The following is a 14,139-nucleotide window of genomic DNA, read 5'->3' as shown; positions in this document are numbered from 1 at the left end:
GGGCTGTGCCTGTATCCAGGTATGAGAAATGGGCCCTTTTGGAAGGAGCCCAACTTCACTGGTCACTCAGCGCAAGTAGCGGGCACCTGTGGGAATTGTTTTAATGTCATTTGCTTGCATTTTGGGTTTGGGGTTTTTTTTTTTTTTTCTTTGGTCTTTTGTTTTAGCACTGCCTCCTCCTCCTCCCCCTTACTTCTCTTTGGGTATAACTCTCCCCATCTCCCATGTTTTTTATTTTTTTTTTTTTTTTAACAGGAAAAACCGCTCACGTTGATTTCCCAGACCTGCACTGCCTCCGGGAGCGCCTCTCCAGCTCGCCGCGCTGCCTGCCCGCCCCCGCGGGAGGGGAAGGAGGCGGGGGGGGTGTGTGGAGCGGGGGGGGGGGGGTGTGTGGGAATGGGGATGCCGTGCTCGCCGGTGGCGGCGGAGGGGCCCCGCGGCAGCGGAGGTGCGCTTGGTGCTGAACGAACAGCTCCGCTCACCTGCGCGCTGCACCGCGCAGCCCTGCGCGCCGCGGGGGCGGGTTGGCAGCTCCCCGCGGAGGAGGAGGAGGATGGGGAGGAAGGTTCCCCCTTTCCCCATGCCGGGGATGGGGGGGGGGGGGAGCGGCCGCGCTCCCCCGCGCCCAGGCAGGGCCCGGCGCCTTTTGCATTGCTGCTTTTCTCCTTTTCCACCTTTTTTTTTGCCTGCCTCCCCCCCACTGTTTCCCGCCCGCGGAGCTCTGCGGGGGGGGGGGGGGAAGAGAGGGAGGGGGGCGCGCGGCCCAGTTGCGCGCGCGCCACCTCCTCAGCGCCCCCCTCCCCGCCTGGCCCCACCTCACGTGACCCTAGCGGGCCAATGGGCAGGCGGGGCGGTGGGGATCCGGCTGGAACCGGTTGGGCCGCGTCCGGCTCTATATAAAACTTTATAAACACCCGATTCAAATTAGTGGGGTCGGGAGCCAGCGTAGCCAGCCGGGAGGCAGCCCCGCCGCGCCGCCCGCCGCCCGCACCGCGCAGACAGCCGGTCCGCTCCCTTCTTCCCCCTCCCGCCCCTCACTCCCTCCCCCGCTTCTCGCCGCCGCCCCGGACCGAGCGCGCCCGGCTCCCCCACCCCCCACCCCCCCTTTCCTCCGCCTTCTCCCTCCGCCCCCTCACGCCGCCCAGCCGAGCTCCTCTCTCCCTCACACATACACACACACACACACACACAACACGCCCGCCCGGAGCCATGCCGAAGAGAAAGGTACGTGGCGCCGCCGGGCCGGGGGACCGGGCCGCCCCACCGCGCCCCTCGCCGCCGTAGGGGCCTACCTTCCCGCCGCGCCCCCCCTCCCCCCCCTTTGCCGCCCGCGCCTGTGGAAGGGGGGGGCGGGACTACGCGCTCATCCCCCCTCCTTTCTCCCCCCCTCCCCCCCCCCTTCGGGGCGGTAACGGTTGCGAGGTGGCGCGCGAGGCCCCAACGGGCGCGGGGGTGGGGGCGGGGCGGCGCGGAGACCGTTACCGGCCGCGCGCGTGGGGGCTAACGGCCGCGGGGGCCCTGCGGCGGGGGCGAGGGGGAAGGGGAGGGGAGGGGCGCGCCGGTCCGATCCGGTTGGTTTTGGCGGGAGGTCGGGGGGGGGGGGGGAGGGGAGCGCCGGTGGGGCGGGAAAGGGCGGGAAGCGGCCGCGCTGCTGGCGCCCGGGCTGCTTTGCCGCCAAAACCGCCGCCCCACGGGGGCAGCCGTGGGCGGGAGCGGGGCCTCCCTGAAGGGGCAGCGCCGCTCCCCCGCCTCCCCCCCCCCCCCTACCCCCGGGGAGGTGTCTGCTCCCGCCCCGCTGTGGGGAGGGTCGGTGTGGGGCTTCCGCCTCGGCCCGGCCCGGCCCGGGGGTTTGCCCGGGGATCCCGCGTCGGAGGGGCTGCTACCCTGGCCCAGCCGGTGCCTCCAGCCCTTCCCCGAATGCCGGTGGCCTCCGGAGCGCTGTCCGCGGCCGGACCGCCCAGCCTGCCGGTGCCGAGGGGCAGGTGGGGTGAGCCCCGCCGGCCCGAGGCGCGGTGAGGGCCTGGCACCCTCCGGGAGCGGGTTGGCAACGTTTCCTTTGCGGATGAGGGGGTTAAAAATAACGGCTGGTGTGGGTATGGGGGCTGAGCGTGCCTCCCCTTAACTTGTGGGTACGACTTATGTTTCACGTCCTAGGCTGAAGGAGATACCAAGGGCGATAAGGCCAAAGTTAAGGATGAGGTAAGAAGTTCAACGTTTTGAGAAAGTTGGATCATAAAGTGTTTACCTTGGAAGATGAGGTTTAACTTCATCAAAATAAAGAACTGGGGAGCAAGGGGAGGGTTGGTCTGACTTGATTCTGACTTTTCAAAGTATTAACTGTCTTTTAACCTTAACCGTGAAAAATCTACTTGACTATTGTTAGCTATCGGTAGTGGTTTAAATGGGGCAGTCTCATGTTTCTTGAGAACGCGGAAAAAGGGAACTAAAAACTTAAACATTAGTTCTTGGATTTTACTACTTTGAAATGAGAGTTACTGTAGGAGTTTTTGAGAGTTCGTATTCCATCACATTAAAGTCAATCATTTTTCTTTTTAAACAGCCACAGCGGAGATCGGCGAGGTTATCTGCTGTGAGTATTCTCTTGTTGAGCTGAGATGTCACAACACTCAGTAGTTCTAAGCTTGAGTGTTAGGTACTGCATCTGTGTGAGAACTGTAGGTATTCTGGAGAGATGCATTGTTCAGTTGAAAGAAAGTTACTGGCGTAACGAACTGCCCCATTGCATGGTGCTATGGGAGTGGTAGAAGAATTGACAAATCAAGTAAATGCTTCAATTTCAAATGTTTTTATTTGCTTTCCTGAAACTAAACTATTTGGGTTGAATGTTTTAAAAAAGTAGTATGTTTCTCTTGAAATGATTTGAATACACAAGGTTTTTTTTCTCACTTACAGAAGCCTGCTCCTCCAAAGCCAGAGCCTAAACCTAAAAAGGCAGCTCCAAAGGTAAGTCGTTGTGTCAGCGCTATTATTGAGAGGTAAATGGTTATGAGGTTTAGATTTGTTCAGTAATAACTAATAAAACTTTGAATAACAGCGTACATAGTGATGAAATTGAGCTGCATCGTCACTTCTATAAAGTTGCACTGAAAACTTTTGAATTTTACAAAATTTGCGTAAAAAATGCTGAAGTGAAGAGACTTCGCAGTTGGCAGTCTCTTGAACGTGCAGACGTTTGTGTTGCGTTCTTTTTGGGCCGACATCCAGTGTTGGTTTTTACCGTTCTAGTTTTTGGATTCTTGTGGCTTAATGACTGGATGTTGGTAATTGTAATGGCGTACATCATCTTACATTTACAGAAGAGCGAGAAGTTGCCCAAGGGAAAGAAGGGGAAAGCTGATGCTGGCAAGGAGGGAAACAACCCTGCAGAAAACGGAGATGCCAAAACAGACCAGGTATAGCAGCGGGTCTGGCAGCTTGTCTTACCTCAGCAAATTATTTTTTTTCCATATCAAACGTAGACAGGTCTAGGCTTGTGCTAATGAAGAGGAGTTATTGCTTGATTATTTAGACCTGTTGCTTTTGACACTTAACAACACGTCTACAGATGGGGGGGTGTTGTTTGGTTGGTAAAGAGTTAAAGTTGTATGTTTGCCAGTTGAAGTTGCCACATGAAAGTTACTGTTCTGCCTTGTCCTGAAAACGTGTAAAGTTAGGACCTAATAAAGCAACTTCAGGTTGCCTTTTACGGTACTTCAAACGTTAGATTTCATTTTGTTAAAAATTACGGTGGTGCAGCCCAGATAAGATTTCTTCTGTTCGGAGAACTGCTATTTAGAAAAATGAGTTGTCAGTGGTTTGGTGCACGTGCATGGTGTATGTTGACTGGTTCCCCTTTTTCTTTTAGGCACAGAAAGCCGAAGGTGCTGGTGAAGCCAAGTAAAATGTGTGAATTTTTGATAACTGTGTACTTCTGGTGACTGTACAGTTTGAAATACTATTTTTTATCAAGTTTTATAACAATGCAGAATTTTGTTTTACTTTTTTTTAAGCTATGTTGTTAGCACACAGACCGCTTCGTTGTTGTGTTTTGAGGGGGGGGGCAGTGGGGACAAATGTCACTTAGTCTATTTCTCGGAATCTAAATTTTAATAAGAAAAGTTTTCCCGATGCCCCAGTTTTTGGAAGAAGGGCCCTTCCTGAATCGAGGAGGAAGGGATTCCTTCATGCTGCACGTCTGTTAAGTTCTGTGAAGTGCATCTGAGTGAACATCGAAGCTCCCAAGATGCCTGTTGCCGACTTCAAAACCGCAGTTTGTAATGCCCTCTGTATTTCCTTTCGCGTCCTCGTTGTTTGCCTAGAGCCTATCACTCCGAAATACGGCAAAAACGGCATTTTGGGACTTACCACTCTAAATGCACTGTCGGGTGATCTGGACTTCTGGTGTCTAATTTGGGATATAAAGGCTCTAAAAGGAGCGGCACTTCCTCTTTTTTTATTGTGGATCTTCAGATTAAGAAACCTGCATTTTAATTTTTTTCCTCTAAAAGTCAGGGTAGGTTTGTGAAGAGTTGTTAAACAACATGCTAAATGTGAAAGTGTCCACCCTCACTCTAAACTTTTCCCTCTACGAGTATGAAATGAAGATTCTTCAGTTTTATAGCAACTTTTACGTTTTGGTAGTCCATGAAGGGAGGGGAGTTTGACAGTTGTTGTAAAATGTTGCAGATTGTAGCCCATGTCCTGCCTAAATTACCATGATTGTTTATGAAAAGTACCTTTAATAAAGCTGGATACGGTTTGGCTTGGACTGTTCTTAATGCCTTTCTAATTTCTCTTGCCTTTGTTTCATTTCTACTGTGGTTAGTGTCAGAAGAATACTTGCTCTGTACATGTATGCGTTTGTATTTAGGCAATGTTTTGCTAATGGCCAAAAATTTGTTTTAAGCATCTTAATTCAGATAATTAATTCAGTCTTAATTCACAAGTGAAAAGCGAGATTTCCTTACTTAAAAGCTAGATCGCTGCAGGATGTTGTGAAGCTCTTGGCTTACTAGGAGGCCCAACATGGAGCATGCAAGTGAATCTGCTGAGATAAATTATCTTCGTTATTGTTTAAAAAGTAGTACTATACAAAAGGGGGAAGAATACAGCAATCTTGCAGTCGCTGTGGGGAAAAATAAGTTTCGGTAAGCTTTTCTTGGTAGTGAAACCAGAACTAGCTCCATAAAACTGATTATGTGTTAGATTTCTGCACTTAAGCTTGAATATTGTTGCTTCTGCTAATCAAATACAGACTTTGCTGTGGTAGTGACTAAGCAGGAAACAAGATTTGTTAAGTAAAAATGCACCATTTTTATAGTCGCTACTTACACTGTAGGGCAGAGCCAAACCAAAAACCCTAATGTGTAAATGTCTCCTTCGGTAACTTTCTCAAATGGAATATTTTTTCCATCTCTGCTTGGCCTTTCCTGGGACTTCAGTGTCTGTTCTTGATTAAGTTCAGTGACCTGTTTCAACCTGTGCTGTTTTCAGAGGGAATCCAATGAAAACGAACAGGGCAGAGTTTCACATCCAGAAATCTTTCGGTGTCTGGAGTGCTAGAAGTGTGCTAGAATGGCTGGACGTACAGAAAACAGCCAGTTTGAAATGTACCAACAGGAACTACTTTTCCATCTTGCATTGGCGTAGCTGGTACATCTTACATTTGCCCTAGCAAATGTAAGAAAAACAATGTTTAATAATCTCGCGTATACCCCACCCAGAAGCAGCAGCTTAGAAACGGCCAACAAAAATACTGACAACTTGCTTGAGCCGCTGAGCAGCAGGATGCAGCTGCTGCGAGGCTGCAGGTCCCCAGCAACGGGAACAGGGAGAAGAGGTTGTTAACTGCCCGGGGTGTTCTCCAAGAGGTGCAGCTTTGTGAGAGGCCCTGGAACACCCGCATGTGGGGTTGAGGTGTCGGGGCAAAGCAGAAAGTGAGTCGAGGATTTCCAAGAGAAAGGCTGTTAACGGTGTCGTGATGTTGCTCTGGTTTGCTCTGCCCCGTCCTGCGGGAGAGGCGCTCTCGTCGCAGGGAGCAAGAGCAGTTCAGGCCCCCGAGCGAGAGGGCTGATGGCAGGTTTTGAACTCTGGATGTCCCAGTGAGTCTCAATTTTCAAGTGCCAGAGGGAGGTGAGCCTCGAGGCTGTGGAATGGAATGGTCTGAGACTCTGTCACAACCCGGGTGATGCTGTAAGCGCTCTCTGGGTGGTGAAATTGGGATTTCACCTGATAATGTAATTATCATGACATTAAAATAGTATTTTAATTAAATGTTCTAAAATCAGAAATTTTGAAATAGCCTACCTTGCCTTCGCAGAGCCTTACGTTGTTGGGCTTCTACAAAGAGAGCGAGCAGTTCCAAACGAGTCGCGTTTTGAACGGGTTGCCGCTGGCCGGGTTGCCAACTGGAATGCTCTGGTGTTCTCTGCGAGCATCTTTGTGGTTTGGAAGGTCTCTTCATCCCCTAGTCATTAAATAAAGTACTGCTAATAAAGTGTAATTGCAGGGTTGCTTTTTGTTGAAGAACTTACTGCTTAACTATTACTTAATCTTTTCAATACCTAGAAGCCTAAACTGTGCGTTGCTGTCCTGTGCGTTACTGTACAGGACGTTTTCTCCAGCCGAGCAGGAAAATGATTATTTTATGTGGTAACTGCCACGTAAGTTCCTCTGTAGTTACTCAGCTGTGCTATCTTACTGCTAACCGGTGAACTTCCAAACCTCATTACATCTCGGATGTACTGAATCGACTGCCTTAATGTCTTTGCCACACGCGTTACTTCATGCTGATGCCGTAATACGCTTTGGAAAGTATTGACGCTTTCATTTTTGCTACAAAACTCCGGTATTTTTCTTTATCCTGGTCTGGAATCTACTTGCTGAGCAGAACGTCCGCTCTCCTCCATACGTGTAAAAGTTGCTAGAGAAGTTTGAACCCCCCTGGATGATCTGTGCCGTGGCTAGGCGAGGGTTCTGCTTGTCTCTTCTCTGCATTGTAAGTGATGCATATATTCGGTGCTGCAAGATTTGAACCTCTTGCTACATCTAAGGTGTTTCCCACTGGATTTGCCCTTGTGCTGGAGTTATTGGCCTGTTGGGCTTGACTTGACGTGCAGGGCTCATCTATTTCTCTTTAAGCAAATAGAGGGTAAGGGATGCTAAAGACAGTAAATCCAACTAATTAGTTCTGTAAATTAAAAGCTAAAGAGCAGGCAACGCTGTGCTGCAATCCATGCATGTTTAGTGGTTAGAATAGCCACAAATCTGCATCTCCAGCTGCCAGAACGCCTTAAGCTAAAAATAAGTTTTTCTGTTAAATCGTAATCATTTTACATGGAAAATTGTCTCTGTGTATCGTCTGGGAATGTGATTTATGCTGCCGGGTGCATTTAAAAAGCTGGCCTGTCAGGTGGTCTTTGCATTAGCATGTGTTTTGTCCTATTTGTTTGAGCTTACAAAAACTGGCGACCACCAGTGTTTGATGGAAACAAAGCTGACGTGAAAAACTACCTAGTGATCTCCTGTTGGAGGGTACCAGTGCTATGCAGTAATGTGCAACTATTTTCTGACTTAAAAGAGCGTATTTTAAATCAAGCTGAGGATTCGAGCTTTAAAAAAACTCGTGGGAATGCACAACAACAGTTCCCTCTTGCAGCTGATGATTAGGAAAGGCCATGGATTACGCTAACTTCAGGTAAAAATACAAGTACTAGGTGCAGAGACAAATCGTGCCGTCAGAGCTGGGTTGCATTCCTGGGCTTTGCTCAAGTATCCTATCTAGGAATTCGTCTCTGTTGAGGAAGACGTCATCCTCCGTTTTTTGTCCACTGTTCTTCAATGCTTCTCAAATGTTGCTATCTTGAGGACCAGCAATGACATTTTGGAAGGGTAGGTCAGCCGGGATCCTGGTAATGGTTGGACAGCTGTATCACTTCATTTTACGTGGTTACGATATGTCTTGAAAGCTGTGCTAGGCTGTTAGGCAGTGCTGGGTACGTTGGATGTGTCCTGTACTTAAAATAAGACACGAAAGCTTTTTGTCTTTCTGCTAATTACCTCAGTTCTGAACATTCACTGTCAATTGACATGATAATTTTTCTTGTTCTGCTGTCTGATACCTTTCCCACCTTCGTTTTATCCATCCTCTTACAGAAAAACTTGACTTGCACAAGAGATGTACAGTGCCTGATGCAGTATGCCGGGGGAACCTGTTGCTGGGAGTTGCAGCTGCTTGTATGCAAAGGGGAACAGCCGCATCCAGGATCCAGAAAGTCACCACTGACAATAGGAAGGCAAATGAGTAGGTTCAGTGTTCCTTATCAGGCCTTGAAGAAGTAGTTGTGTACCACTATGGTTTAAATCCATATAAAATTAGTGGCCATGCCACTAAATTGTTTATCAGTTTATTAATTTCAGCACAAATTATCTGGGAAATAGACCCAATCTGCTGCTATCATTTATTTGCCTCTTAATAGGTAAGATTGCAAAGAATGGCCATGTTCTTAACGGCGCTGAAACCTTTGGCAGGCTTCCAGCGGAGCCTGTGGATGATTCTTCTTTTCCTAATACTTTAGATTTTTGCTGGGGTCTTAAGAACATTTAGATTACTGAGAAATGATAGAGGAAAGTCTCTGGACTCCCCCAAAGCAGTGTACTAGGTGACGATTAAAACTGAGTGGAAGTTAATGTGAGCTAGTTGCAGGCCACTGAGTCACTTACCGTAATCCTACAGGACCACCTTTACGCCAACCATGTTTTTACTTTCAAGTGAAAGTGGATTGGGCTAAAAAAACATAAGAACAAGTGAACTAAATCGTGTTGGGAAGACTCCCCAGGAGCGACAACCCCCTGTCCCTGCTCCTCCCAGTGCAATGCCCTTGGATTAACAGTTTTGAGTTTCAGGATAATTTCCTCCTGCAGTAGTTTTCATCTTGCATTCACAGAGCTCAGTTATATTTGGAAAAAGTGACGGTACACTCCTCACATCGGCTGAGCCCTGCCATGGGTAGGTATGAAAAGGAACAAAGAAGGAAAACGGACTAAATTTCAGTGAGTGCACCCAGTGAATATTGAGTTGCAGGATCATTTGTGTCAGAAGAATCACCTAGCTTGATGGCACAGGGATTTTGCCGTCCCTAAATCATCCCAGATATGGTAATACCATACCCAGGGACTAATATTGCTGACTATAATTTCTGAGAAATGGGTCCTTATCCTGCAGTTCGCAGAGATGAAATGGAGCTAGAGTTAAACTCACAATTTACAGTGCGAGCCCATCCTCATTTGCAAGGGATGGGAAGGAGATGGCACAGGGGGAGCTGATTCTGAGTAAAGTTTGATTGAGGCTAATGAGGATGACATACCGACTAATAAAGAGCTTTACTAAGTTGGCGTTAGGAAGACTTCTAATGTGAAAGGCTGGGTTTTTTTTAAAAAACTGTTTTAACAATCTTTTTGGTTTTTAACCGTCTCCTTGCAAAGGGAATTTTTAGGGTGCAGAAAATCCATGGTGTGGCAGAAGAAACAGCAACAGAAAACATCAGGGAAAACTTCCTGAATGTGAGAACTGTTATAACGCATTAAAGCCTCCGAACAAGAACATTTAATTGCCTTAAGTACATAAAACCAGCCTGGAGAAAGTACTAAGAGAATGTAGAAGGAACGGTCCTACAGTGGCTGCAGATGACCCGGGTGTGGAACATCTTGTCACTCCACCCGCCAAAGCACCTGCAGGTACTGGGAGACTTGGCATTTTGCTACCAGATACTTAAACCCCAAACTTTCTACGTTTCCCCTTCTAAACAGATTTGATAGTGGATTTCATTTTATCTTACTCAATTATCCCACTGAGTTTGCTTTTGGATTTTTAACAAATTTCCCTCTGGGCAACAGCTCTCCCCTGCTCTCAAGCTTGTTGGTTGCTGTTGCTGTGAAGAGGTGAGTGTATACAGCAATCATGAAGCAAGAGAGGAGTTACTATTAGATTACTGTTAATCTAGTTACACTAGATTACTCTTTTAGCATTGCCCAGACAGGAGATTTTGTTTGCCTTTATTCTAATGAAGTGTATCTCGGTGCTTGTTGTTGATGGAAGTAAGTGTTATCTTAATATAAGAACTGAATGTACGTCTATTGGGGGTTCTGAGTCTAGCCTGAGGGCTGATTGTAAACTTAGGCAATTAAATTAGTTTTTCTCGTAATTTCCTTCTTACTGGAGATAATACCAGAGATTGTTACTATGTTGTGGGTGTTTGGTGAATAGGTTTTGTTGGACTGCAGCCTGGTTCGAGATGCCCAGGTTTCCCTGCCATACCGTGATCAAATTAGCTTCCGTGTTGGCAAGCCCTGCAGAACTCAAGGAAGGAAAATTCCATTGATACTGAATTAATTTTTCTTGCAAAAAATACCCATGGTTTCAAAAGTAAGTAGTGCTGTCTATCTCGTTAACGCTGCTTTGATTAACAGCCTTTTCCTTCCCTTCACCACACGGTGGTACCAGGAAACACAGAATCGGTGCTCGGAAGCCAACAAATGGCAGGCAGCGTCCAAACGCAGCACAAGCTGCCTGTTAGCAAACTTGGGAGACTGGAGCCTGGTTTGTCACAATCTAATGTGTGTTATTCGCTTTTAGACAGCAGGAAAAGTGCTCATCCAGCCACCTCCATCGCCCTGCTCTTCTGCCGCCTTCGGAGGATCAGCATTAGAGAAACGATAATCGCCTGAGCAGTGTGAGTCCCCTCTGAGCCTCTCTAATGTATCTATACAATCACAGTATGCGACTGCTGTCCAGTTTTTGTTATGTTTTTGCTTGAAACCCAGATGGAGTGCTCAATTCATCATCGGTTTACAGGCATAGCTGACATCTCACAGGAACCTATCCATGGTATAGCAAGCCTTTGAACTTAGGCTTCCCAAATTCTATTTTAAGAATCACTGGGCCATTCCTTTTCTTCCTCAGGCGGTTATTGCAGCTGCTGTGGCACATGTCCTGAAAGTTTAAGCCTAAACTAGAGCTGCCGCTGTCCATCTCATTTGTCCTCAACTGGGGAAGGGATACTTTATCCTAAACCCGGATTTAAATAGGTATCGTATAAGCCTGATCACTTTTAGGCTTGTTGGCACAAACTACTTATATCAGACTTGCTGAATCTTCAGCCTGAGATTACAGAATAAATTGTATTGTTCAAAGAAATAATACTTTATTGAAAAGCTTCCTGTGCTTTTTTTCATGTCTCCTTTTGCTTTTGTATGCCAGTATTTTGAGTGCGTGTGCTTTTTCTCTACAAGCTAAATCTAGGAAATCGAATTGTAATACTTGTGCTAATTCACAATGCTCCTTAAAAGTCTAACTAGCGTGATTTTTCTGATGCTGTAAAACTCTGTGCTCAGTTTGCTAGCCAGCAACTTTTACCAGCATTGCATTTGTTAAGTCTCACAGAATGCCATCCTATAACGTGTATTGGGCTGAAGTAATGCCATCAATTGCAGAGAGCTGTTTTTCCTTCACCTTTTACATTATGAAATACCTTAGTCATTGGGTTATCTCCTTCTAACACATGCTTTCCATGTTTACCTTTACCGAGGAGCAGTGTGTAAAGTTGGAAAGGAAGTGGCTGCTTCCTAGAGTTGGCGAGATTGCATGTGAAGCACTTGACACCCTCATGATACTTCCTTGAAGGGGATGCAAAATGGAAAGATGAGCTCCTGGTAAGCCAAACTCATTCCTTTTCTTCAGTTCTCAGTACCTGCTTGGGGCAGGGATTTATGCATTTACTGGGGCGGGGATTTATGCCTTTATTGGATGAAGTGGGCAAAACACCACCCAGAATTATAGGGAAGAGGCAGAAGGCAGAGATTTCCAGTCACAAGTATAAATGCTGTGGCATGAAGATGTAGGAAACATTGAAACCAAATGTTTCAGGGACATCTGAGTGTGCACTGTACTGAAAAATATGATGTAGATTTTATTCACATGTCTCCATTAAACAGGCCCTGTCACCATGCCCTGCTAGTTCCTAGATAACAAACCTACAGTGATTAGCAAAATGAGCAGACCAGGGTTCTTATCTGTTTGCATGGGAATGCTTTGGGACTCTGGTTTATTGATTAACTCAGTAAATGAACAATTTCAGCAAAGGAAGAGTGAGCCAGCCTTCAGCTGAGCTTACAATTTGTGTTTGGGGAGGAAAACAATAGGGCAGCTCAGCCCAGAATTGGGGATGCCGATAGACCCTTTCCTCCTGTCATTCACGGAGCTGGTCGGGCTGGCAGCCCCACAGCCGCCTGAGCGAGCACGCTGCTTGGACTGAAGTGTTCTGGCCCCAGCTAGGTCATATTCTATACGCTGCCTGGCTTGCACACATGAGTAAACAGATTGTTTAAGATAAAACACCCCAATGTCATCCCAAGGTCCTTCTCACATGCTGTGTGCTCGGCACTGGGTTTGTGCATTCGCTGCCTTTGTGCACCAGAGCGGTGAGAAGTGCAATGATTTATTTTTTGAAATCAGAGGCGTTGAGTTCCTGCCCAGTGTGAAGAAATGATGTCTGAGCAGGCAGGTCATGACACAACCAGACGTAGGTGAAGACAGAACTGTGGCTTCTTGGCACTTGGGTGCAGCTAACCCAGCAGCAGTTCCCATGCATGGCTGCCTTATGTAAGTCTCTGTGCAATACCGGGCTTTCCTCGCAAGAGGGATTCTTCCAGCATCGCCACCTCACCCACACTCAGGTTCTGCAGATTTTTTGCATTTCAGACACAGTCCCCATCTTACACTGGGAGGCAAATAACTCAATTTTCCCCGTGACTGGTGCTAAGAACTGCAGGACCCTAAGGGGTAACTAACCCATACTCTGGGTAGGCTGATTTACCCTGTTCTTGATCCAGACTGGTTTGCTTTCTCACATCAACCTTTCACTTTACTGAACAATTAATTTCTAAGGCCATAGCGATGATATTTAAACCCATCTGTGTCTGTCTGTATAGGAATGATATTTAAACCCATCCATTTCTGCCTGTATCTTCCTCTTCCGAAACGCTTCTGGCAGCAGGCGAGCTTGTGCCAGAAGTGAGCTGGTGATCTTGTAGAAGGGACATTTGTCCATTGATAATTGACTCCCATATTAATTTCCAAGGAGCTGGCAAACAGCTGCCAAAAAGCTGTTTTCCATCTCTGTTGATCAATATTACCTTTCAACAAGTATATGATGTTACTGAGTGTTAACAGCTAATAGCACTATGTTTCTTGTACTATTTTGAGGACTGTAGCATACCCCAGAGTCCTAATATTTGAGAGAAGACTTTGGAGTTAAATAACGTTACATCAGATGTTATTTGTTATCCATTTCCAACACACTGACCCTATTTCCACCGTATCTTATGCTGGGCTGCTGCCACAGGACATTTATCTCCAACATTATGTTAGTGGCTTCTTAGGTTGAGGGGGAAAATTATTCTGTGCAGACTGTAAATAGAAAAATAAGACAGGAGGGCTGGCCAGGACTTTCTGAAACCAGGTGGTGAGCAAATATCTGACTTCCCACAGGAAAAGGGTGAAAGGAGTCGTTACCTACCATACAAGTCTCATTTTTGCTGTCACTGAAGTCAGCGGCAAAACTCAAACCAGCTTCCAGAGTTGGAACCTTTTAAAATGCTCACTGCCTCTGGAAAAACCTGTATTGATAGAACGCAGCATGCACTGAAGCTTTTATCTATCCATTGGGTGACAAAATACCTGTTGCATCAAGTTTTTACTTTGTAAATTACTGTTACTCAGTGGCTGGAGACACACGTGCGAGCAAAGCAGAGGTGAGCGAGACAGGAGGTCCCACTGCCTGCCCCACCGACAGTGAGGGTGTGTCCCTTGAGCACTCTGGGTGCTGGCGGTTTTTCTGTGCATTGAGCAGTCTTTGATTATTTTAAATTTTTTATGTGCTTATTTTATGAATTCTTGAATATGAATGTTGGGACACATTTCTCTATAAAAGATATTTAGTCCCCAGTGGTAAAACTTTACCATCTGAGCAACGCTACCCTCCCCTCTTTACAGGGACAGAGGAAAGACACAGCCACAGCGTAACAAAGAGGTGGCTTTTGATCACACGGGTGCCCACAAAGTTTAGCGGAAGAAAGATAAAA

General features: G+C 46.9%; 1 protein-coding gene across 1 annotated transcript; it reads left to right on the top strand.

Moving 5' to 3' along the window:
- Positions 1-860: 860 nt before the first annotated feature.
- HMGN2 (high mobility group nucleosomal binding domain 2) lies at positions 861-4,056 on the top strand. The gene is made up of 6 exons (XM_050909878.1): positions 861-1,224; positions 2,155-2,199; positions 2,561-2,590; positions 2,914-2,964; positions 3,318-3,413; positions 3,866-4,056. The coding sequence occupies exons 1-6, from the start codon at positions 1,210-1,212 to the stop codon at positions 3,899-3,901; spliced, it is 273 nt and encodes a 90-aa protein (XP_050765835.1). The 5' UTR covers positions 861-1,209; the 3' UTR covers positions 3,902-4,056.
- Positions 4,057-14,139: the final 10,083 nt, after the last annotated feature.

Source organism: Gymnogyps californianus, chromosome 22, assembly GCF_018139145.2.
Source record: "Gymnogyps californianus isolate 813 chromosome 22, ASM1813914v2, whole genome shotgun sequence".
NCBI classification, from domain to species: Eukaryota; Metazoa; Chordata; class Aves; order Accipitriformes; family Cathartidae; genus Gymnogyps; species Gymnogyps californianus.
Note: the sequence above shows the minus strand (reverse complement) of the source record. Positions and strands in the feature narration are given on the sequence as shown.

Coding starts and splice junctions, on each gene's coding strand:
- HMGN2 (XM_050909878.1), top strand. Junction 2,200..2,560: donor AGGCCAAAGTTAAGGATGAG/GTAAGAAGTTCA, acceptor CTTTTTAAACAG/CCACAGCGGAGATCGGCGAG. Junction 3,414..3,865: donor GAGATGCCAAAACAGACCAG/GTATAGCAGCGG, acceptor TTTTTCTTTTAG/GCACAGAAAGCCGAAGGTGC.